Source organism: Delphinus delphis, chromosome 9, assembly GCF_949987515.2.
Source record: "Delphinus delphis chromosome 9, mDelDel1.2, whole genome shotgun sequence".
NCBI classification, from domain to species: domain Eukaryota; kingdom Metazoa; phylum Chordata; class Mammalia; order Artiodactyla; family Delphinidae; genus Delphinus; species Delphinus delphis.
This window is the reverse complement of record NC_082691.1, coordinates 78,851,987-78,879,108: the sequence shown is the minus strand read 5'-3', so window position 1 is coordinate 78,879,108 and position 27,122 is coordinate 78,851,987. Positions and strand designations below refer to the sequence as shown.

General features: G+C 38.6%; 1 protein-coding gene across 2 annotated transcripts in view; it reads right to left on the bottom strand.

Moving 5' to 3' along the window:
* Positions 1-26,680, bottom strand: part of PTPRZ1 (protein tyrosine phosphatase receptor type Z1) — a 162,764-nt gene extending 136,084 nt beyond the window's left edge. For both annotated transcript variants that reach the window (XM_060020798.1, XM_060020799.1), the window contains exon 1: positions 26,514-26,680. In XM_060020798.1, coding sequence (XP_059876781.1) covers positions 26,514-26,571 — 58 coding nt within the window. In that variant the 5' untranslated portion in view covers positions 26,572-26,680. The remainder of the gene's footprint in view (positions 1-26,513) is intronic.
* Between the last annotated feature and the right edge of the window lie 442 nt (positions 26,681-27,122).

Sequence of the window (27,122 nt, the reverse complement as noted above, 5' to 3'; positions counted from 1 at the left end):
GAGAGAAGAAAATGATGGTAGGTTTTTAATTTAGGAAAGTTTTAAATATAGCAATAACTTGAGTCTTTATGATAATAAATAAACAGGAGCATTAGATAGAATTTACTGGGTTCTCTATGTAGTGTCACCTCATATCAATTCCTCATGCACTCCCATCATTAACTATTCTGTTTTATGCCTTCTTTTACTTCTCACAAATACACTCTGTGTTAGTTTTCCCCTGAAGTTAATCAACCTGAGCTGCTTACTAAGAGCTCCCCTGCACTCTCTGGTAGCTTACAAGTATAGGAAAAACTTCTCTTTGTAGCAAGATGTACTTATCGTTAGAGTAGCATCCACCTTGTTCTGATGTCTAAATCAGCAAAGCATTCAGCAGCACTTCTTGGGCAGAATTCTCAGTTGACTCACATTCAAGATATTCCTTCATCTATTCAAAGTGTAGTAATAGAAATGAATTTTCCACTATCCTTGCAGGAAACAACAGCACTGTTTGTTTTTTTGTAAATCAGTAGAGGTTGACAGCAAACTTCAGCTTCTCATGCTCTAGAAAGGATTATTTGAATATAACAGATGCTACCTATTATGTTTATACTATAGTTACCCAAAACAGCAGATGAAAGACTTCCAAGAAATTCTTTTAATAGCAGAGACACCTTCTGAATTGCATGCTGCAACACTGTTTTTGGACTGGGGAAATATCTATGTCCTACTTCTTTTGGATTCTTTTATACTGCCACCATACATAGAACATGAGAAAAACCATCCAATTCTTTTTTCCATTTCTTTATTTTATTTATTTATTTTTGGCTGCATTCCCTCTTTGTTGCATGGGCTTTTCTCTAGTTGCAGCAAGCGGGGGCTACACTTTGTTGTGGTGCACAGGCTTCTCATTGCAGTGACTTCTCTTGTTGTGGAGCACGGGCTCTACACACGTGGGCTTCAGTAGTTGTGGCACGTGGGCTCAGTAGTTGTGACTCGTGGGCTCTAGAGCACAGGCTCAGGAGTTGTGGCTCACGGGCTTAGCTGCTCCCTGGCACGTGGGATCTTCCCAGACCAGGGCTCGAACCCATATGCCCTGCACTGGCAGGCGGATTCTTAACCACTGCACCACCAGGGAAGCCCTGACCACACAATTCTTCCATGGTTAGAAGAGATCTTCCCAGAAGAAAATTCAGTGAGTGTGGTGAGATTTATGAAGGCTGCACATATTCTTGGATATCTTCAAAGGTTTATATGGTTTATTGTTTCAGTACCAGAAGGGGTCATATTTCTCCTATACATTTTCAGGTTATCACTTTCTGCTACGACAGCTTGAACTATACCACCAAAGGATGTGACTTCCCTACTTTACTGGGAAAAATTCCTCTTCTTCTTCTCTTTCCTCCTCTACCACTTCCTCCTCCTCTTTGCCATCTTCTTTACTTAACCTAGGTCAGCCAATAGACCATTATGACATCATCAGTTTTTAGGGAAACTAATGAGTGCTCAAAAACCCTAGTTAAACGACTGAATGAGAATGAATACAGGAAACGGGTAACCGCATCACACTCCTTGGTATTTCTGGCTACCACAATCACTTAGTGTTTCTTGATCACCTGCTCTCTTTGCCTGTGGAGAGTAAATGTATTCACTGCATGCTGCTTTGGGAGAGACGCACAGAAAGTTGCTGTGCATAGGAAGACCATGGCTCAGGCTTCCTTCTTAGTGGGGAAAGTGAAGAAGACCTTCCAGCTGGTGAAAGGGAGGGATCTTAGTGAAATATGGGCATTAAGACTGGTGACAGAGAGGGCAGACTAACCCACCAGACAGCACTGCACTCCAGGCTCTGGGGAGAGAGGCATGCACAAAGGGAGGTAGGACAGTGACAAACGTCCACACTTCTGAAAGCCCCATGGCAGCACTAAGCCTGAAACCAAAAGTATCGATGAAAAATCTCAATCATATGCTTTCTGAATCACATTACATTTTTCCCCAAAGAGATTAGTTCTTTGAAATGTGTATGCTAAGATGAACTTACATTAAACCTTAACTCCAACCGTGATTATGAATAAAGCCATTTTTCACTGAAAGGTACAGGGGTTAAAAGCAGAGGCTTTGGAATCAGCAGACCAGGGTTGAAATCTTAGCTCTGCCACTTTCCAGTTGTGACTCTAATGAAGCTAAACGATGAATAGAAAGTGAACAACAATAATGTCTATCACAGCGTTACAATGATTACATGAGAACACAAATATAAAGTGCTTGGTACCACAATTGTCTCAATAAATGGCTACTGTTAATAATGAAAATATTAACCAAGCTAGTGTCTCTTTTTACATAGGCAATGATGGTTTTTAAATAAATCCATTGCCAACCTAGAGATTAAGGCAAATTTCAATGGAGGGAAAAATAGATTGGAGTCATAGGAGGACAGAGCACTGGAAAACATCCCACTCGAGAGAGCCTGTTGCCTCAATCCCTCAAAAATATCCACTCTGTACTGAAAGCAGTTACAGAATCGTTGATGTTAATGTGCTTCTCTTTTCAAATGTACATATGTCCTTATCAATTTTGGTCCTTTACAGTCCAGCATGAATTACATTGATCAAATAATCAGTGAAAAATATGTAAGTCAGTAGCCAAGATAAAGAAATGGAGATTTGATTGGGAAAAGAGGCAGAACAACTGACTAATTAGGGAGTCTAGAGCACTTGGCAAGATGGAGGACCAAGAGAACGTGCAGAAAGCATGGACTGGCCCTTCCAAATGCAGCTGGACATATTATGTATCTGGGGAGGGTGGAAGAACACATCAAAAAGAGGGAAAGATGCTAAGCAAATCCCCTTTTCGTTGAGATATTCCTGGGTGTCTGAAAGGGCTGGTCTTTGTATTTCACTGAAGATTATTTTCTGAAACTGTCTTTAAAACCTCACTTACACCAATGGACAGATCATCCAGACAGAAAATTAATAAGGAAACAGAAGCTTTAAATGACACAATAGACCAGACAGATTTAATTGATATTTATAGGACATTCCATCCAAAAACAGCAGATTACACTTTCTTCTCCAAGTGCACACGGAACACTCTCCAGGATAGATTACATCTTTGGTCACAAATCAAGCCTCAGTAAATTTAAGAAAATAGAAATTGTAACAAGCATCTTTTCTGACCACAACGCTATGAGATTAGAAATGAATTACAGGGAAAAAAATGTAAAAAACACAAACACATGGAGGCTAAACAATACGTTACTAAATAACCAAGAGATCACTGAAGAAATCAAAGAGGAAATCAAAAAATACCTAGAGACAAATTACAATGAAAACACAACGATCCAAAACCGATGGGATGCAGCAAAAGCAGTTCTAAGACGGAAGTTTATAGCAATACAAGCCTACCTCAAGAAACAAGAAACATCTGAAATAAACAATCTAACCTTACACCTAAAGGAACTAGAGAAAGGAGAACAAACAAAATCCAAAGGTAGCAGAAGGAAATAAATTATAAAGATCAGAGCAGAAATAAATGAAATAGAAACAAAGAAAACAATAGCAAATATCAATAAAACTAAAAGCTGGTTCTTTGAGAAGATAAACAAAATTGATAAAACATTAGCCAGACTCATCAAGAAAAAGAGGGAGAGGACTCAAATCAATAAATTAGAAATGAAAAAGGAGAAGTTACAACAGACACCACAGAAATACAAAGCATCCTAAGAGACTACTACAAGCAACTCTATGCCAATAAAATGCACAACCTGGAAGAAATGGAAAAATTCTTAGAAAGGTATAACCTTCCAAGACTGAACCAGGAAGAAATAGAAAATATGAACAGACCAATCACAAGTGATGAAATTGAAACGGTGATTAAAAATCTTCCAACAAACAAAAGTCCAGGACCAGATGGCTTCACAGGTGAATTCTATCAAACATTTAGAGAAGAGCTAACACCCTTCTTTCTCAAACTCTTCCAAAAAATTGCAGAGGGAGGAACACTCCCAAACTCATTCTATGAGGCCACCATCACCCTGATACCAAAACCAGACAAAGATACTACAAAAAAAGAAAATTAAGACCAATTATCACTGATGAATATAGATGCAAGAATCCTCAACAAAATACTAGCAAACAGATTCCAACAACACATTAAAAGGATCATACACCATGATCAAGTGGAATTTATCCCAGGGATGCAAGGATTCTTCAATATACGCAAATCAATCAATGTGATACATCATATTAACAAATTGAAGAAGAAAAACCATATGATCATCTCAATGGATGCAGAAAAAGCTCTTGACAAAATTTAACACCCATTTATGATAAAAACTCTCTGGAAGTGGGCATAGAGGGAACCTACCTCAACATAATAAAGGCCATATGACAAACCCACAGCAGACATCATTCTCAATGGTGAAAAACTGAAAGCATTTCCTCGAAGATCAGGAAAAAGACAAGGATGTCCACTCTCACCACTATTATTCAACATAGTTGTGGAAGTTCTAGAAATCACAATCAGAGAAGAAAAAGAAACAAAAGGAATACAAATTGAAAAAGAAGAAGTAAAACTGTCACTGTTTGCAGATGACATGATACTATACATAGAGAATCCTAAAAATGCCACCAGAAAACTACTGGAGCTAATCAATAAATTTGGCAAAGTTGCAGGATACAAAATTAATGCACAGAAATCTCTTGCATTCCTAAACACTAATGATGAAAAATCTGAAAGAGAAATTAAGGAAACACTCCCATTTACCATGGCAACAAAAAGAATGAAACACCTAGGCATAAACCTACCTAAGGAGACAAAAGACCTGTATGCAGAAAACTATGACACTGTTGAAAGAAATTAAAGATGATACCAACAGATGGAGACATATACCATGTTCTTGGATTGGAAGAATCAACATTGTGAAAATGACTATACTACCCAAAGCAATCTACAGATTCAATGCAATCCCTATCAAATTACCAAGGGCATTTTTTACAGAACTAGAACAAAAAAATCTTAAAATTTGTATGGAGAAACAAAAGACCCCTAATAGCCAAAGCAGTCTTGAGGGAAAAAAACGGAGCTGGAGGAATCAGACTCCCTGACTTCAGACCATACTACAAAAGCTACAGTAATCAAGACAATATGGTACTGGCACAAAAACAGCAATATAGATCAATGGAACAGGATAGAAAGCCAGAGATAAACCCATGCACCTATGGTCAACTAATCCATGACAAAGGCAAGGATATACAATGGAGAAAAGACAGTCTCTTCAATAAGTGATGCTGGGAAAATTGGACAGCTACATGTAAAAGAATGAAATTAGAATACTCTCTAACACCATAAACAAAAATAAACTCAAAATGGATTAGAGACCTAAATATAAGCCCGGACACCATAAAACTCTTAGAGGAAAACATAGGAAGTACACTCTTTGACATAAATCACAGCAAGGTTTTTTTTGATCCACCTCCTAGGGTAATGGAAATAAAAACACAAATAAACAAATGGGACCTAATGAAACTTAAAACCTTTTGCAAAGCAAAGGAAACTACAAACAAGACAAAAAGACAACCCTCAGAATGGGAAAAAATATTTGCAAATGAATCAACAGACAAAGGATTAATCTCCAAAATATATAAACAGTTCATGCAGCTCAATATTAAAAAAACAAACAACCCAATCAAAAAATGGGCAGAAGACCTAAATAGGTGTTTCTCCAAAGAGGACATACAAAGAAGCACATGAAAAGCTGCTCAACATCACTAGTTATTAGAGAAATGCAAATCAAAAGTACAATGAGGTATCACCTCACACCAGTTAGAATGGGCATCATCAGAAAATCTACAAACAATAAATGCTGGAGAGGCTGTGGAGAAAAGGGAACCCTCTTGCACTGTTGGTGGGAATGTAAATTGATACAGCCACTATGGAGAACAGTATGGAGGTTCCTTAAAAAACTAAAAATGGAACTACCATACGACCCAGCAATCCCACTACTGGGCATGTATCCTGAGAAAACCATAATTCAAAAAGAGTCATGTACCACAATGCTCACTGCAGCTCTATTTACAATAGCCAGGACATGGAAGCAACCTAAGTGTCCATCGACAGATGAATCGGATAAAGAAGATGTGGCACATATATACAATGGAATATTACTCAGCCATAAAAAGAACCAAAATTGAGTTATTTGTAGTGAGGTGGATGGACCTAGAGACTGTCATACAGAGTGAAGTAAGTCAGAAACAGAAAAACAAATACCATATGCTAACACATATATTTGGAATCTAAAAAAAAAAAAATGGTTCTGAAGAACCTAAGGGAAGGACAGGAATAAAGATGCAGATGTAGAGAATGGACTTGAGGACATGGGGAGGGGGAAGGGTAAGCTGGGACGAAGTGAGAGAGTGGCATGGACTTATACACACTAACAAATGTAAAATAGATAGCTAGTGGGAAGCAGCCACATAGCACAGGGAGATCAGCTCGGTGCCCTATGACCACCTAGAGGGGTGGGATAGGGAGGGTGTGAGGGAGGGAGATGCAAGAGGGAGGAGTTACGGGGATATATGTATACTACAGCTGATTCACTTTGTTATAAAGTAGAAACTAACACACCATTGCAAAGCAATTATACTCCAATAAAGATGTTAAAAAAAGAAAAAAGTTTGAGGATAATGCCATCTTCCTCCCCATGTTATTGTTCAGAAAACCAAGCTAGCAGATGGCTCCTAAAGGGAAAAAATGAAACCAAAATTGTCATGTCCTTTAAGTAATGAAGGAGTACAGTAGTTTAAGAAACCAAATAGAGGCTGATAAAATCAGATTGCAAACCACTCAGGAGGCTCATAGTGAGAATGTGCTCAAGTGCAAGGGGAAGGGATGAAGGATTAGGGACAAGTTTGCCACAGGCTAAATTTGAAAAGAGAAAGGTGATCCTGGACCTTGAATTATTACCATCTTTATTTTGGGACAAATCCCAAATGCCTTTTCAGAAAGATTGGATTGTTTTCTTAAAAGTCACTGCATGAAATTTATATCTATATCTATTTATATTTATAGATATAGACACACATACACATGAGAAATGCTTGGAGAATTCTAAAATATATGAGGCAGAATGAGTTTGCCCTTTAAATGGTGAAATAGAAAAGCCAAATTTAAAACTTGTGAAAGAATTATGTTAAGTATTACGGTTGCAAATACATGGTTTTAATGTATTTAATTATTTTGACTACGGAGAGAAAACTGATACATTATGTAGGTCTAATGTCTCAACCAATGAGAAGTCTGTGTCCCTTTCTTTTACCAGGCAGGCACTGCATTTTGAAGAAACCAAGATATTGCTCCACTCCCAGCACCCCTGCCTTTTTTTTTTTCTAGCCATTAAATATGTCAATTCTGGCCGAAAAAAGTTGCCTTGGGTGAAATGTTCCACTCTTTTCTCAGTAACACTCAATGCCGTAATATTAAAAAGCAGAGCCCATGTATTTTGTAAGAAAAAAGGTTGTGACCAAATAATTTCATGTCCATCCAGGTTGTCTTTCACATGTGAAGAAGAAAAAGACTTTTAATTTGTGTTGATACAGAAAATGGGTCACTTAAGTATGCTTTAAGCAATTACTTCAAGGAGTAACCCAGCCAAGAATGATAAAATTCTGGTATAACACAACATACTGTAAACTCGAAAGCATAAAAAGTTATCCATATATATCTTAAACAGCAGGTTGCTGAACTGATTATGAATCTCCAAAGAAAAATGTAAAACATAATAACAATAACAATGTTCTCCATTTAAAATAACAAACCTTGGAGCGAGGGGAGGAGGGAAATAGGTGAGGAAGTTTAAGCGGTACAAACTTCCAACTACAACATAAATGAGTCAGAGGCATGAAATGTACAGCATGGGGAATATTTTCAATAATTATGTAATATCTTTGTATAGTGACAGATAGTAACTAGATTTATCATGATGATCATTTTGAAATGTATAGAAGTATCGAATCACTGGGTTGTATACCAGAAATTAACATACTGTCAATTATATTTCATAAACAACCAAACAAATGAACTCACAGAAAAAGAGGTCAGATTTGTGGTTACCAGAAGGGGGTAGTTGGGGGACAGGGAATCGGAGGAAGGCAGTCAAAAGGTACAAGCTTCCAGTTATAAGGCAAGTAAGCACTAGGGATGTAATGTACAACATGATAAATTGAATTTACTCTGCTGTACTGTATTTATGAAAGTTGTTAAGAGAGTTCTCATCACAAGGGAAAATTTTGTGTATCTATTTCTTTATTTCTACATCTTATATGAGATGACGGATGTTCACTAAACTTACTGTGGTCATCATTTCCTGATGCATGTAAGTCAAATCACTGTGCTGTACACCTTAAACTTATGCAGTGCTGCATCTCAATTATCTCTCAATACAACTGGAAGAAAAAAATAAATAACCAATCCGTATTTGCAATACCAAGTAACTGAAGTAGCTGGAGGAAGCTGGTTGGTGGACGGTAAAGCATTTCATGTCTGCTGTAGTGAAGGACTCAAAGACGCTGCTTCCTTCTCAACAATTAGAGAGAAAAAGAAAGCTTTTAAGCATTCTATTAGTTAATGATAAGAAAAATCAGAAATATGGCCAAAACATAAATAAATGCAAAGACTAGACAGTGCATAAAGCAAAAAACCAGAGAGTATGTAAAACAACTAGGATGCATATTTATGAAATCATAAAACAAGATGAAGGAAAGATGTTGAAAAAACATGCTGATTTCAGATGCCAAAAATTGACTATACAATGTTTCAAGGATCATTTAATGAAGTTACATGAAATGTCAAAATTAAAAGCACAGCTTAAGATAGCCATGGCAATGCAAACTAAGGAAAGACATAAACTAGAATTCAAAGAAAATCAAACTAAAAATGCAAAAAGGGGGTTGTTTTATTTATTCATTCATTCAAGAAATATTTACTGAGCACCAATTATGTGTCAATCAGCATGCTGGGGACTAGGCTAGAGAGTGAACATGGACACAAACCCACATAGGCCTTATTTCTAATGGGGAGAGTCAGAAATCACATAATTTAAAAGTACGTGTAAGTGATAAGCATAATGAGAAAACTGGGAGATGAAGGGCATTTGGGGGTGGGAGGTGGTTACAGTTTTACAATGGTGTGTCCAGGAAAGTCCTCAATAAAAAGGTAACACTAAGCAAAACCAAAGGAGGTAAGGAGGTGGGTCATAAAGAGTTATAAAAGAAGGGCATTTCAAAGAGAGGGAATGGCAAGAACACAGCGTGGAGGAGAATGTGCGAGGAACAGCAGCGCACCGAGGTCAGTGAGGCTAGAACAGGAGGAATAGGGGAAGTGAGGGCCAGAGGAGGCAATTAGAGAAGTAATAGGAGGCCAGATTATTCAAGGCTTGAGGATAACTGTAGTGATTTTGCTTTTCATTCTGTGTGAAACAGGAAATTGGGGGAATGACATGATCTGACTTGTATTTGCACAAATGAGTTGGGAAGCTGGTGCAATAATCCAAGTAAGAGATGATGAAGGCTTGAATGGATGGTGGCAGTGGTTGGAGATGATAAGAAAAGATAATCCAGGAGAAGTTTGCTGAGAAGTCGAATGCAGGTTGTGAGAGAGAAGGAAGAATCAAAGATGACTTCAAGATTTTTGGCCTGAGCAACTGGAGGAGTGAAGTTGTCATTTTCTGAGATGAAGAAAGTGCAAGTTAGGAACTGAAGTGGTGGCAAGAGCAGGACACATCGAGTTGGAGAGATGTATTAAATATATGTGGGCAGTTGGATATACGACTCTGGAGTTCAGGTAAGAGTTCCGGTTTAGACCTATAAATTTGGGAGTCACCCGGGTAGGGAATATAGGGATGAGATAGGCAAGTAGTGTAGCCAGAAAAAAAGAAGCATCCCAAGGAATGAGTCTTGAAGACTCCAGTTTTTAGAGGCTGGAGATGCAGACGAACCATCAAACGTAATTGAGATAACCAGTGAAGTAGGTGGTCAATGAGATATCCAAGCGTGGTGTTACCGAAGTCAAGTGAACAAAGCTGCCAGAAAGACAAAGTGGTAACTGTCAAAAGCTGCTTGGAGGCCAACAAAATGAGGGCCAAGACCACTGACTATTAGAGGTAGCAATGTTGAGGGCGCTAGTATAATTGATGAGGAAAGTTTTGTTTTGAGTGGTGGAAGCGGAATCCTGTTTAAAGTGGGCTCAGGAGTAAACGGGAGGAGAGCAAATGGAGATGGAAACACTTTACAAAGGTTTACCTGGAAGGAAGAAGTGGAGCAGAAGCCAAGAGACGTTTTTGCTTTTTTGGGTTTTTTTTGTGGTACGCGGGCCTCTCACCGTTGTGGCCTCTCCCATTGCGGACCATAGGCTCCGGATGCGCAGGCTCAGTGGCCACGGCTCACGGGCCCAGCCGCTCCGCAGCATGTGGGATCTTCCCGGACCGGGGCATGAACCCATGTCCCCTGCATCGGCAGGCGGACTCTCAACCACTGCGCCACCAGGGAAGCCCCCCAAGAGACGTTTTTTAATGGCAAAGCTAACAGCATGTTAAGAAACACCCATCATTTGAACCGCATTTACTGATTAATTTGTATTATCATGTGTTAAGCTAACAATTTGAAAGAAAACGCCGATGATTTAATTATGAATGGATAGAATGCCAAAAACAAAATTCTGCTGCTAAAAATGTGACCTTTAGCTGTAAGCACTGGCACAGAGCCTTGCTTCAGGATGGAAGTTCTTCCAAATCACTCAGAGAACTCTTACGTACATTTTCTAATATCATATTGCCCCTTCTGCTTTTGCACAGAAGATAACTTCTTATCAAAAGCTTCTGAAGTCACAGTGAGCTTTTCCAGAAACGCAGGCTACTCATTATGACTAATATTGCCTCCAAAGAACCATAACGATAATGGCTGAATTTTGTGCGAGGATTCTCACACCTGAGCGTTTAACTCAGGTCTCATTTTAAATAACTAAAACAATTAAAGCCTCTTTAAACAACAGGATGGAAATAGTGCATCCCTTAAAAATTAATGTTAAATCCACACAATTCTTCTCTGTGCTCAGAATTTTAAAAATTCAACAAATTAATTCACTCCTTATATAATTGTGTTTTAAAACCTGATTTTTCCAAAGTAAGTCTCACAGGAGCCTTGATCATTGCTTACAGCTATTTGTCAGTTCTTCATCAGATCAAATACTGCTGCTTCCAGCTATTATATAATAATAGCTTTTTAAACTTCTAATAACCTAGTTAATATTCTATCAAGCATCACTATTTATTTAAACAAGTCCTCTGTTTTTTTCAGGGTCTTTTAATTAAACATCTGAATATTGTAATTATTTTCCTCAGACATTGTTTTCTCTTAATTTTGTATTTCTTAAATTTTAATGATTACATTTTATCCTGGACACAGTAAAACATACATTTTGAAATAATCTCTTAAATCGTCTATTATTCAATATTAGTACAAAATATTAGTACAATTCACCCTAAGTTGAAACTAACAAGTATTTTTCAGTATAAGTGATTATGTATCTTAGTGGGTCCTTTGTCCTACTCTAACCAGGATAAGTTTTCCTGAATTAGATTTTCTTATCATTGCTGTTTGCAATTGGGAAGTTAAAGAACCCTGCAAATAATTTCTATGTGCCTGTTAGCCTCATACATATTTAAACTATTTTTATTGAGCAGAACACCAACATCTACAGTATTTCACTAAACATTTGCCCCGTCTCGACAGACTTTTGTTTTTAGCCATCTGTTTTTTTTCATAATCTCTTTGTGTTTCCATGTCTTCTTGCAGACTCTCCAGCTATGTCGTAAACAAGGTCAGCAGCCCAAAGAAAAGATACTCTGATTCTTGTCACAAAATGTAGTTTTAGAATGTCCCTCATGGCCCCTCGAGCAGGGCCAGGCATAATTCTGCTATTCTCACATTTTTAAAGACTTTCAGGTATCAAGAATACTGGCTTTTCTTTCCCAGGAAAAACAGCTTTAACTCTACAAATCTAAAACTTAGGCTGCTCAAAAATTTTAAAGCACTGGAGCCATGATAAAATGCTGACAATACAGCTATTGACAGCAACAGGTAACCAGTGGCTGTAAAATACACAGTGTTTTCTCCATGCTTGAATCAGACAGGATCTCACATATCTCAGATCTTGTTCTTGGTTTAAAAAAAAAAAAAAGATAAAAAGAACTGAGAGAAATGCTTTTGGCTGGAACTGCCTGGGGTGTTGGAGGGATGAGGAGGTGTTAGCGAGAGGGATCCGGTATCTTTTTGTTTCATGAAAACCCTAGCTTGACAGGAAATACAGGGAAAACTTAGCCATAGAAATGGTGCATCCGCTGTGCAGGCCAACAAGTAGATTCTCCCACCGCTACTTAGAATAAAGAAACTTATAGTTCTCTTTCTGTCCTGTTTCTGGCCACAGTCATCTTTTTTCCCTTCTTCTGCATTCACTATTGTACTCTATTCCAATCACTTAATTTTCTTTCTTAAAAGTCTGAATGCCAAGAGTAAAAAGCCCTTAGGAAGTTGTCCATGATCGTTTGCCAGTTCAGTTCAAAATCTATATAGACTCTTGGACCTGTTAAAACGAGAATGTGATTTGATTGACCTACTTTTAGTTTTGGTTTTGTTTTGTTTTTTTTTTTAAATAAGAGGGATTGAGTGAATTTGAGGGTGAATTGAATTCTAATTCTGAATGCTGGGAATGTGATCCCAAGTTTCTTGCCCTGCCGAGGAGTGCACTGAATGAGTTGAGGTGGTGGCAATATTTCCATTTGACTAGACAGACTCTGTTGTATTTTCTGTTTTTAGAGTGACTGCTTTGGAAGGAATTTCACTCAATGAGTTATGCCACAAGTATTTACTGAGCACCTACTATACGGGCCAGGGGTCTTTAGAGTCTTGAGACCAGACTCCTTCAAGGCAGGGAGCTATGGAAACAACTGAAATACAGTATGAGTGATGTGTTCCCCTGTCTGGTTGAGAACAGTAATGTGTCAGAGAAGGCTTCACAGAGGAGATGAAAGATAACTAGGAATGCAAGGGGGTACAAGTCACCAAAGAAAAAGGAAAAACATGAGCCAAAATGAAGGAGAACAGGTGAGGAAGTTCAAGACAAGCTGGACAGGTAGGCTGAATTCAGGTTTTGAAGCACCTTGCATGCCCTGGTAAGGACATCATATGACGTCAGGAGTTACATGAACCTATGGGTCCTTCCCAAAAATGAGTAGGAGCGACTCAAAATTTGATCTATTATTTCCTCAATGGTTTCCAGTGATGGAGACCCTCATTCCTGTATTGTGTTTCATCACTGAAGTCAGATTCAGGAGAATTTCTTTCTGAGAATTACAGAAACACAGTCTGTTAAAAGGAAAATCTTTCTCCTAAGATGCAAGTCCCTACAAGCATGCCAGTATCCATTCTACAAACTTGCAAAAGGCCTTTTTAACATTGGCCTTCAACAAAGCAATGATTTATGTTAAGTAAGTAATGACTATAGTGTGCTTATTGAACTGTATACATTTTGGCAAGAGAGCACATTGGTAAGGATTTCCTAAATTAATTGGAGATGCATTTGTTGCTATTTTCATGGCTCGTGTGTGTGTGTGTGTGTGTGTGTGTGTGCGTGCCTGAGAGAGAGATTTAATATAGTGGAACGTTCCAGATGTGTTTTGACCAACTAATATGTGTTTGGGATTTATAAGTGATGGAGCAAGAAAATATGCAATATGCAAAGAACTTTTCACTCTTTATTATTGGATACCGTATAAGAATCCTGAGAAGTTTAATCAGTGGCAACTTAAACTCCAGGCTACAAATCCTAAGTGAGATTATGTGAACATATTTTCTCATTGGCACTTGCATAGTCTGGCATATGTAGCAGAATGTAGCACAATGCAATAAACAAGCATAATTACTTCCACACAGAAAAGTCTATATCAATCTTTTCTTGATGACCTACTTTCAGTGAGTTTTCTCCAGTAATGCAATCACCCAAACAAATCTCCAGCAGACTGTGTACTACAGTGTCAAAGCCTCACATCGAAAAAAGTCAGCACTCCCCATGTATTTAAAAGGGAAAACTCACTACGTGGAAGTACACGTTCTCTGCCAGTATTCAGAGAAGACCCAACCCATCTCACAGTGAAAGGGTTTATATGCCGTTATCATTAGCAGCGAGATTATTTGGCTAAGTGTTTTCTTATCGTCACTTGCCTGAATGCCATTGTGTCTAATATAACTTAATCTCTCATCATGTTTGTAAAAACTAACAGTTGTTTTATTTTTTCAAATAGACACTGTAAAATTCTAATTTTAAAATGTGGAGATGTGGGGGGGCGAGGAGAGCGGGGAGAGGAGAAACCAGCCACCTTGAAAAGCTCCCGCCAGTAGAGAACAGGAATACTTCCATACGGATGTTTAATTGTTTTGGGAGGGGGTGGAGGGGTTGGTGTAAAATTCTGAACACATTATTGAGGAACAAAGAAGCATCTTGTGTGTTCTTGACTTCTGCCAAGAATACTAAATAGCTAAAATACAATGAAAAGTTAGGAAGAAAATAAGTTGCAATCACAGGCAAGAGAGAAGCATTATGGGATATTCTCTTGTGAGATGGATGATGCCCAGATTGTGCTGTATTGTAAAGGATTTAAGGGCAATATGTACTAGCCATACTGGCTAATTAAAAATGATTTCATTCTTTGTGCTTCTTTCCAGGAACCCGTTTTGCAGACGGCATTGCTATCTATGTCCAAAATTCTTGCCCCATTCTGATAGACTTTTAGCAAGAATCATATGCATATCAACTCATTCTTTGAAATTTTAGCACCAAGAGTTTACCTTTGTCACAAAATAGCAGCTGCCACCACCAAAAATTTAGCCTCAAATTGGGACAGACTTAACTATGGAAATTATGTGGCATTTTCTCAGCAGTAAGTGCGTGTTAAACAGAACATACAAGAAGAGTGCTTTAACCTGCACATTTTGTCCATATATTTTGCTACTTACACTATCATTTTGAATGTGGTAGGGTAGAATATGGAAGAGGACACAAACGATGCTTAAATTACTGAATGAAAAGTAAACACTCCACGTTCAAAAAGAAGAACTGCTGCTCATATGCTCACAGAGACATTTTTTAAAATGAATTCACATCTTCATTTTGTCTCTTTTTCTATGACTTTCCACAGACTTAAAATCTGATTTATACAATCTAACATGTATTTCATTATTCTCTATTCTGGTATGCTCTCACCAGGGTTCATTTTACATCTGTAACCAGATGAACTCCTCAAAGAGAAAAACTATTAAAGTCAAGCACAGTGATAAGCACACAGTGGCTGTTCAATGAGGACCTGGTAAAACGAGTTCCATTGATCTCAACCGGACTCAAGCCCTTTGGTGAAGAACAGCACTGTATTCAGGTCACAGGAAAAGGCAGACCTTCTTCCTCTCCTTTCTTTATGCTGGAGGCAGGAAAAGTCAGGCTGAAAATATCCAGGACAATTCCCATCATTAAGCTTAATGATTTTCCCATAGGATGTAATCTTTTAATGCTCAAAATAAGGCAATATCAGTTTTGCGAAGCAGGAATACATAGATATATATATATATGTATACTTATTTATTTATTGTGTACATATATGCATATCTACACAATATATAATATATGCATATCACATATATTTATATATAGAGTACTTATATAAATATATTTTCTATATATGCATATTACATGTTATTTCCCCATTCTGAAAACCATCCAAGGAAACTTGACCATAACCAAGTGTTACTCATGAAGAATTCATTCAGTCATACTTCTTAAATACAAAAGTCTTGCATCCAACTCATATAGCATAATATAGCTATGTTTCTTCATTACACAAGAAAATATGCTTATATTTCTATCCTTGACAGCTGCCACGTTATCCCTTTCGGAAACTTAATGATTCATTAATTTACAACTTTGTGCATCCTTAATATATCTTAAGAGACAAACAGTAGATAAAATCCTATTGTATTTTTCATGAATTAAAAGAAAAAACTTGCTAAAGTCAATTTTAAAACAAATTCTGGGAAGCCTATTCTATGGATCATCTTCCATTGCACTGTTTTTATGTAAAACACAAGCTGCAAGCAATATACAAAGATATTAGCTTATGTGGTAGGAATGTGACGGCCTTCAAGCAATCTGAAATCATGGATATTAAGAAAGCCTACTTATTGGCAGACAGCTGACTGAAATGTCCAATATACCTGTGCTCATTTTTAAAAAGGCAAATACAAGGATTTTCAAGGTGAATGAAGTAAAGAGCTTTGATAAGACTTGATAAAATTAACCCGACACTGTGAATATACTCAAATCCTTCCTATTCTTAAGAAAACAGAAAAGCTTTTTTTTAAGAGTTGTGACTACGATCTCTACTAAAATCGAAAAAGATAGATCATTTTAAGCAGCACCATTTCTTCTTGTTACTTCTCAAGGCACTGAGTTAATCAGTTCAGAGGAAATGTTTACCGTCAATTCCTATGTCTTGAGGTAACAAATTTGGAGTCCTACCATTCAATACATAAGCAGTCTTCATGCTACCTTCCTTCTTTTCTTCCCTTCTAATGATCAAATTCTGTATGTATTTGCTGCCTCCACTTTTCCTTCCTGGATATTTCTCTGACTCTATACAGTCCTTGTTACATCTTCATCTTCCCAGGGAGGACGTTCCCTTGAGGACCACCAATGACTCACTCTCGAGAGAATGGCACCAAGTCCTAGCAATTATACTAATTACATTTATATCATATGAGGCAATGTATTTGAAAATACTTTTAAACATTAAAGTACTATTTAAAGAGGATGGTATTATTATACCTCCAAATGATCTATCAAATTTCCACTTTGACACAGTGTAATAGCCTTTTAACTGAGCTTCCTGATTCCCAGTCTCACTCTGCTCCAATCCATCCTACACTCTGATATACTGGAGTTACCTTCCTAAAGTAAAGAGATCATTCCACGGCTCGAAACCCTCCACTAGCTCTCCACAATATACTGGATAAATTCCAAACTCCAAACCCTTCAATTAGCCATTGGAAATCCTACCTACTATTTGAAACTTTTCCACTAATACAAACCCCTCCTAATTTTTTTCCTCCCTCTAAACACCACATTCTCAATCTTATTCCTTGCTTCTGTGTATGCCATCTTTTTTGCCACTAATACCCTTCCCCTCAACAGTGGCCCTTGAAGACCTACCCTCCTCCATCCAGGGGCTCCATCCAACCCATCTGCTCTTAGAAATGTTCCCAGAGGTGAATTTAGCCTACTCACAACTCACGCTTTCATATTCTGCAAACTCTGCCATGTATGAGAGCTACTTATGTATGGATCTTTCTCTCTTGCAAAGGCTTAGCAGACCACTAGAGGAATATTCTCTCTAGGAGAATACTTATCACAAACAAGGTGCTCAATAAAGAGTCAGTGAATTGTGTGCTTGTGTTCTCACTATTTAATGATTAAGAATATTAAAATAGTTGTTTGGGCCATCTAAAAAAGTTCTTTGTTAACTTTTAAGCGGAGCTATTAGTGCTTTTCAAATACAGTAAAAACAAATAGCCAACACCTGGTCAATAATGAAAATGTAATTTTAAACACACACACACACAATAAATTGCTGAAATGAAAAAATACAGCTAAATCTTGTATCTACTACATAACAGAAAATAATAACTATGACTAGAACAAATTATGCATGGAGAAAGAAAAAAAAAAAAGACAAGGGAACAGTAAGAATATGTATCGTTGACAAAACAAAAGATATTATGTGCCCATGTCCTGATAAATGCACTTGTGTCTCCCATCTCAGAGTGGTTCAGTAATCCTCCCATCTGCTGATAGACTTGAATCTTTGGACCAACTCCAAGACTGTCTGGCCTCCTGAAGTTCCTCTGGCTTTCAAAGACTATGAGGTCAACCATTATAGTCCATACTCCTCCTTCTAGGGTTACCCTGAAACTGAAACTGCCTTAAGAAGAGGAGAGAGGGATGGGAAGTTTTCCAGGGCCTTTGTCCTGTGGTACTAGCTTTGTTTTAGAATGGCATGAAACTTGCCAATATATCTACCTTAAGAAAAATGAACTAAGATTAGTAGTATCACAAGGTTGACCTAGATCTGTTGTTTTAAATGGTGGCTGTACTCTGTAATCACCTGGGGAGTTTTAAGAAAATGTTCACGTCTGGGGCCCACACCCACACATGTACTTGATCCAGGGTAGGGCCCAGACATCAGTATGTTTTAAAATTTCCCCTGGTATATAGTCAACTCAGGCTGCTATAAAAACAATACCATAGACTGGATGGCTTAAACATTTATTCTCACAGTTTTAGAGACTGAGAAGTCCAAGATCCAGGGGCTAGCAGATTTGGTTCCTGGAGAAAACACTCTTCCTGGCTTACAGACATCTGCCTTCCCTCTGTGTTTTCACATCAGAAAAGAAAGAAATAGAGTTCTGGTCTCTCCTTCTCTTCTTATAAGGACATTAATCCCATCAAGGGGATTCCACTTTCATGATTTCATCTAAAACTAATTACCTCCCCAAGGTCCCACCTCTAAGTACCATCACATTGGGGGTTAGGACTTCAACATAGGAATGCTGGGCGGATACAAACATTCAATCCACAACACTAGATAATTTTAAAGTGCAGCCAGGATTGAGAACCACTGACCGAGATCAATGGTTATCAACCTAATTTCACACTGAAACAAACATGACAAGGATATCATGTGTGCAGAACACACCAGTGGGCAGACCAAGATTCTGCACAATTCTGTGTGCCAGGTGAGATGCCACCCTTATTACCCTATTCAAGAAAATGTGTCAAAATGCAAAGGCAAAAACATCATTACAGGAATATTTTTAATCTGATGACCAGGTGACTGAAAACTTTGAGAAAACCCAGAAAGTTCCTTATATCTGGCCAGCATTCTGTTATTCCAAGCACACAAGCAGGACTCTGGTGGTGACCAGGATCTCTGCAAAAAGAGGTCATTTTAAACAGCAACATTTTCTTTTATTCCTACTCAAGGTACTGAGTTAACCAGTTCAGAGGAAAGGCCTAGTATCAAGACCCATCTTTAAGTAAATATGTTAGAGCTCTAGACATCAAGAAATAAGCAGTCAGTCAGTGACAGTGAAAGAACAGAAAAATTATGGAGTAGATGGGGAAGACAGAGAAAAAGGATAGAATGATGCTGCAAGAATAGGAAGGTACCTGTGGACATTGTTATGAATATTTTAACAGAAAATCCTTCTTTCTTGCTAATTAATAAATTATTCTTTCCGAATGTATAAAGACTATATTTCCAAGGAATTTGTAAAAAATGTATCTTTTGTCAATGTGTACATAAATTAATGCATGCTTATTGAATGAAACCAGAAAGTTCACATTAACCAGGACTCTGAATAATCACATTTACTCTAATATCTACATAAGTATCAGAAGCAAAAAAAAAAAAAAAAAAGATAATCTGCCCATTTTAACACATTAGAATTTTTAGGCAGAAAGATATGTTAACACATACTTTTAAAATTATGTTAACTACAAAGCTCCCCAAATTATATTAACACATCAAAAATATTTTAAAATAATGGTATCAATTAGTGTCAGTCTTCTTCCTATCATAATCTTCATCACAATGCTGAGCAATTTTGAATATTTTTAAAATCTTAAACTCGTGATTAAAGGAAGTGAGGTGAAAAGGAAATAGAAACCAATAAAAGAAAGGAAGGTAAGTGAGAAGAAAATAAAGCAAAGATCCTAATCGAAGAGCAAATCTTTTTTCTGTTTTTAACCCCTGTGAAAATTTCTAACTCATCCCCTGCCCTGTTCCATCTGAATTTAATTAAATTCAAATATTTGCTGAACATCCGCTATGGGCAGGGCTGAGCCACATGCAGTACCTCATCTCTGAGATTAATGATAAAACTTCAGACAAATTCCAAAAGCATGAATATCCACATAATGTAACTGCACTTCCTGTCATTTATCTGCTTTCCAGAACTGACTTGGGCCACTACCTCTTACGGCCAGCTTGACTACAGAGCACTTAATCTCACATGATGGCTTCTGATTGACTAAAAATGCTGTCTTCGTGGTATCAAGATACTTCATTTATCATTACTGACCATCCCCCACGCCCACCGCCCTCTTCTCCCTAACAGGGAAGCATGCTTGCATGTGCACGTGCACTTATATACACACATACACACTGGCTTAATGCCCTGCCCCCGGGACATATCCGAGCTTCATGGCTGCCAACTCAACTAGAATTAAATGTTCACTCAAAACTGCTCCTGCCACTACATATGCAGTAGCTATCATGGGGACTATATTTTTCATGCACAGATAGGATCTAGGTGATGCTTAAGTGCATTTCTGGGAGAATCAAAGAAAGCAAAGGTCTGGTGCCAGAAGTGGCATTAAAGATGGATGGCTAGAGGTCAATGGTGACCGAACTCTCGAATTGAGATTAGAATCAAAAGAAGGAAAGGCCAGAATAAACTGGCTGATCGCAACAGCAAAAACCTACTGCTATCTAAGAATCTTCACAGTACTGTATTAAAGATTTATTAAGCACCTACTACAGGTGCTAAGTCCAAGAATGCTAAGTCCAAGGTTGAATGAAATACAGTCTTTGCCCTCAAGGAACTTGTCTAATTGGGGAGAGAGACAGAGACATTGCAAAGCAACACAGTGAATGCTAGAACAGGTACAGAAAATGAGTTGTGGGAGCTCTCACTCCTGGACCAGAGCTAATCTCATCCATTCAGCCCCAGTCTCTAAAAGGCCACGAAGTGGCCATTTAACTTTCTTCATCTATTGCTGCTCTACCTCAGGCCACCAGAACATCTCTGTGATTTTTGTATGGCTGACACAACACAGGCCAAAAATAACCAACATACATCGATACTTCAAATAATTTTAATGACTCTAGGAGTCTTTTTAGTTGAGTTGAGTTCTCATCAGTACTATCAATCAATACTTTATCAGCTTTTGATTCTAAAACAGCACTGTTTAATAGACTTTCTCCAGTGATATAAATGTTCTATGTGTGCACTGCCCCATGCAGCAGCCACTAGTCACATGTGCCGACTGAGCACTTGAAATATGACTGGTGTGAATGAGGAACTGAATCAATGTATTAAATAAATTTGAAATTAAATAGCCACATATGCCTAGTGGCCGTGGCACTGCACAGCACAGTTCTAAAATATAAGTGTTTTAAGACTGTGCCATATGATCAAATAATTTTTCCCTTAATTCCTATACATATGTTATACATGCCTCCGAAGAATTAAAAACACAGGTAGAAACTGGTTTCCTTCTGTAACCTGTGGTTGCTGCCAGGAATTACTCCCAACAAGACACTAAAAGTCAAAGCACAATTGTAACGTACATATGTCATGTTTAAATTGGTTCTGACTTTTACCAATGGCCTTCTTGATGAAGTGGGAAACATTTAAAAATATTTAAAAGTTAAGATATTTAACACATTAAGAGATATTTGGGAAAGAATGTTATTTTCAACTAGTTCTAAAAGAAGAAAACACCTTCAAAGTGAGATTTAAAGGAGGTTTCAATGTGGGGAATGATTCAGATCAGCTGGATTGCAGGCATCATGAGTATTAGGACTCTGTATGTTGATGCATTGCTTAATTATTAGTGCCTAGCAGATGCTGGGCACTTAGGAAACCTGTAACGGAAGAGTAGTTAAAACAGTACGGATGGGAATGTTCTATATCTGGATCATGGTGGTTGTTACCTGACTATATGTATTTGTCAAAACTTTCCAGATGGTACACTAGAAAAGATAAATTATGCCTTAATTTTTTTAAAAAAGAAAAGGGGGAAAAAGTAATATGGGAGCACATGGGAAAAATCATGAATGGATATCTGCAAGAAAGCAAATGGGAACGTGAAATGTAGCATCACATCTCATGTGAAACGAGCTAGCATATTCCAAACAGCAAATTCATCTCCCAGGAATGAAAGGAGGAAAAGGCTCAGGCTTGAGAGTCAGAAGGAACACATAGACTGAAACAGGCTGTGCGATTTTAGGTAAGCCATCTAACTTCTCTGTGCCTCAGTTCCCTCAGCTGAAACATGTGTAAAATGAAACACCTATCTGAAACACTTTTGGGGAGAATGAAATGAGAAAATGTACATAAAATGCCCAGCAGTGGGTCTGCACCTGGCAAGCACTGAGTAGATGGTAAATGGAAACAAAACACAAGCTCATCTTCTTAATCAAGGCCTTCCTCTGAGGTCCTCTGGTCCTGAATGAGGGGGTTCCATTTCCATACTACAGTCTAAACAGTTGGCAAATGAGTGGTCAAGCAACGCTACCAGGTTAGACAAAACTCAAATCTCCTTGGAGTCAGGGGAATGAGGAAATGCAGCGCATGCTTCCAGAAAAACCTGAATTTTTGCCGGAAGCAAAATTCCCACAAGAAATTTTCAACAAGTTCCCAAATGTCTCATGCAGACATGACAGCATAAATGAATTAATCAATGAAATGATTTATCCTGGCAAACTTCCCTGAGTGGAAGCAGCTATAGTCTACATAAAAAGGAGACAGAGATGAAATAAAGAAAATTCCTATTCTGCAAATCAAAAGTAATTAATTTTCTGAATGGAGACTAGTTATTATTTGGGGGAAAAAGGCATGAGTATTTTCTATTCCTGGTTACAATTTGTCTTCGGAAGGTAAACAGACCAAGCTGAGAGTCACAACATACTGGATTCTACTGATTCCATACTCAAGATAAATTAAGCAATTAATTCTTGCAGAGGAATTGGGTATAATTTGTAGTTAATGTGTCCTTTAAAGCAATAATACATGACTTAAAAGTTCAGAATTTGATTCATTACAAATTTAACAGTAATATTTAAACATATTAGTTCAGTGTACCTTGCATGACTGTAACTCAATTCAGAGATCCTGAAATTGACATATACACACTAATATGTATAAAATGGATAACTAATAAGAACCTGCTTATAAAAAAGTAAATAAAATAAAATTCAGAAAAAGAAAAAAAAAAGGATCCTGAATTCTCATTAGTTGAAAGAAACTATTCCTCCTTAAAAGCTCTTGAAACACCTACCTCTCCTCTATGACTCATACTTAAGCCTCCTTACAGGAAGCCACTGCAGATTTTCCCATTACCTGTTCAGTGGGTCACAATTAAATAATAACTAGAGCTATACAGTCATTACATTAGTTCTCCACCTAGCAGAAAACCTCTCAATTATTTTAGAGAAGGTTCAAATTCACTTAGGGAATTCTCTTGGAGTCAGCTTTATTTTCTGCCTCTCTGATTAAGAATCTCCTTCAGCTGAATAACACTAAATGTTGTGTTCCTCATGTGATTTTTAAAATTAATATTAAGTCAGGTATCAGAAATCAAGTCCATGGTAAAATCCTGTTAATAAGCCAGAAACTTTATTGACATTTAAATGTCAAACTAGCTCAGCAGTTGTCAAAATGTGGGCCTAGACCAGCAGCATCTGCATATCCTGGGAATTTGTTAGACACTGAGATTCTCAGCCCCACCCCAGAACTACTGAATCAAAACTCTTCAGGGTGGCCCCCACAATCTGTGCTTTAACAAGCCCTCCTGGTGCCTCTGACGTACCCTAAAGTTTAAGAACTGTGATCTAGCTAATTCTGGCAAAAACATTTGAGGCTTCAGGCTAATCTTGATATGATGATCCAAATGGATGAACTCACAGATAGATTTAACCCCCTCCCCCCAAAAACCCATAATGTTCCTCTTTAGTTTCTAGTGATCCCTAGCAGTAATGTGGAAAGGAAGAATTTGTTTCACTCCAAATAATCGAATGAGGATTTTTGTGTTTGGAGAGTTACTTGAAAGAAGCAATTGGTCCTTATGTCCAGTTCAAAATCATCAGGACATTTTGGATACAAAAAGTGATAAAGTCATTATGACATTGCTAACAATGAACACCTTAGTGAATTCTACATCTTGTTTCTGGATAATGGTAAGGATGGCAGCCTAACATTCAAATTGTATCAGAGCTGTCATCCTGCACAGTAAGTCTCAGTGGGCGGACCTTTCCTGAGCATCTATTATATGTGCCAGCTCAACTCATTGGCTCCAAAGACACTGAGAATGAGTAGTAAACACATTCACAAATACAATAGTAGATGTTGAGAGTAAAATAATTGAAGTGGAGACTGAATTTTTCATTGGTAGATAATATGCCTCAGTTTTTCAAAATGTCCTATCTGAGATCAGGTATTCATTCCATCTGAGGTAGGCAAGGTCAGTCTGCAGGCAACAAAGTAAAAGGCCAACTGTGTTCAAATGGGAAGGGATACAAAAGTATTCACCTGCCAGTCTCAAAAAACCCACATTCTGGGTTCTAATACAAGCTCACATTCAATATCATCACATAAACTTGCAATACTCTTAAACAATTCATTTAATCCTTTCCAGTTAAATTTTACATCATCAAAACATTAAAGAAAATGTCCAATAAACTGAAATCTATAAACGCCAAGCAACAGGCTACTAACAATGCTTTATTGAGAAAAGCCTTTGCAAAACATGGTGTATTGAAATGGAATAGCATTCCACCCAAAAGGAATGAAGTACTGATACATGCTACAACATGGATGAATCTTGAAAACATTATGCTACGTGAATGAAGCCAGACACCAGAGGCTACGTATCATACAATTCTATTTATATAAATGCTCACAATAGACACATCTATAGAAAAAGAAAGTAGATTAGTGATTGTCAGGGCTAGGGTCAGAGAGAATGAGGAATGACTGTTCATGGAGTTTCTTTTGGGGGTGATTAAAATGTCCTATAATTAGATAGTGGTGATGGTTGCACAACTTTGTGAATATACTAAAACCCACTGAAATGAACAATTTAAAAAGATGAATTGTATGCCATGCAAATTATATATTAATTTTAAAACTTCACAATATACTCAGGGAATGTGGTTTAGATGGCATGCAAATCAGTATTCTCTGGTTTATTTTTATACTACAGTGAGATAATAATCTAAGTACCAAGAGGACCTGGCTTTGTTATTAAAACAGATCTATAACAGAAACATAAATTCAACAGGTATGTATTTGATGACCACAGTACTTTTAAAAAATGTCTTCCCCTCTCCAGAATCAATTTTATGGTTTTAGAGAAAACCAGGACCAGATTCCTTGCAAGTCGTAAATGTCAACCGTGTGCATCACACCATCTCTGAGCACTTTCATAAAGCTTTTAGAATTTAAATTATGTGCATATATCTGGCAGGCTATTGGCAATTATCACCATATAGCAATGCAATGCCCATTAGTTACAACACAGAAATGATTTCTTTTTGTAAAGGTTACTGTGCCAAGAGCAGCACCATCTACTGGATAAAAATATAGGTTAATATCTACTTTATTATGAACAATCTATTAGGATCCTCTAACTGTAAAGAGTAAAATATGTGTGCTCACAAACGGAGGTACATTTTCTAACTTTTGGGTTAATGGCTCCAAACCTATTATATGCCATTGTAATAGAACATCTTCATGAAGGATAAAAAGACATTTCTTTAATAGAATACAAAAATCCAGTCTTACAATCCTTCCAGAAAATGCCCTGAACAGTTGAATCTGCATCCCAGGTAAAGATTCTAACTGGCTCTTTCAGAAGACAGTTTCAGTATTACATGTGTAACCTGGAAGGTGGTGGGTAAAAGATGAATCCTTGAATACCTAAATCAACCTGCAGCTCTCCTCTGACTTTGGCAGCAGTGGCAGAATGTTGACAGAAATTCTGATTGAAACTTTTTTTTAAAGTAACTGCCCAGACTTGAATGTGACTAAAATAAAAGTACTGAAAACACTGAAAAGTCAGGTTGGTGCCTGTTCCTGTTACTACCTTTCGGGCGTGTGTGTGCGTGTGTGTGTGTGTGTGTGTGTGTCTGTGTGTGTGTGTTTAATTCGCATCAGACACGTGTATTCCTCATTCAAGCCCATAAATATCCGTAGCATGAACTAAACAGCAAGAATGCGATACAATACGTAGCCCCGCACCAAGGGTGTATTTATCTTTTTATGTATATCTAAAAGGCTCTTTTCCACACTTTGCAAAGAGGAGAAGAGCTGCGAGTACAAGAAGCGTGACGGGCAAGCCCCCCTCTCCTGGCCGCGGGAGCAGCATCCCCGCGGGCAGGTGAACTGTGGCGGAGGTGCGAGGTGGGGAGGGGGCGCGTTCTCCCACGCTGCCGACACCCCGTCGTGCCGCCGCAGCACGGTGGGCTCCCCACTCCGCCGTCCCTCTTGCCTCCTTGCTACACGGCGACGCGGCAGCAAGTACCGAAAGCTCTGAAATCCCCCCCACCCGTGTCCCAAACGATCCCACAGGGGAAACCCCGCCGAGGTCTTAACACTCACCCAGGCGGCAAACACTGAGGAGCTGAATACAGGCGAGAAAGCGCTTTAGGATTCGCATTTCCAGACGATCCGGGGGCTCCCACCGCGCGGCTCCTCGGCGTGTCTGAATGGAGAGGGAGGGGACGCGAAGGAAATGTTCTCTCCTCCAGCGTATAGACTGGTGCGAGGCTGTGTGTGTGTGCGTGTGTGTGTGTGTGTGTGTGTGTGAGAGAGAGAGAGAGAGAGAGAGAGAGAGAGAGAGAGAGAGAGAGAGAGAGGGAGAGAGAGAGGGAGAGAGAGAGAGAGGGAGAGAGGAAGAGAGAGAGAGAGAGAAAGGACAGAAATAACCTAGGGGAGGACGCTTGGTGCTCGCGGGCTCGGGAGCCGCTAGCCGAGGCGCATGTCGGGCGGGCAGGACTCGGTCTCCCAGACCCGCAACGGTCGCGGTCTGAGCTCTCGGAGCGCCACGGCGCCTGTGTGCCGGGTGCGCGCTCGGGCCGGGCCGTGCGCGCCGCGGTTCGGCGGGGGCGCGGCGCGGCGGCGGCGCCGCGCGCGGGGGCGGAGGGGCGCGGCTGCCGTTCGGGGGCCGGGTCCCGGGGTAGCGACTCGCAGAGGGACCCCCTTCCCCCT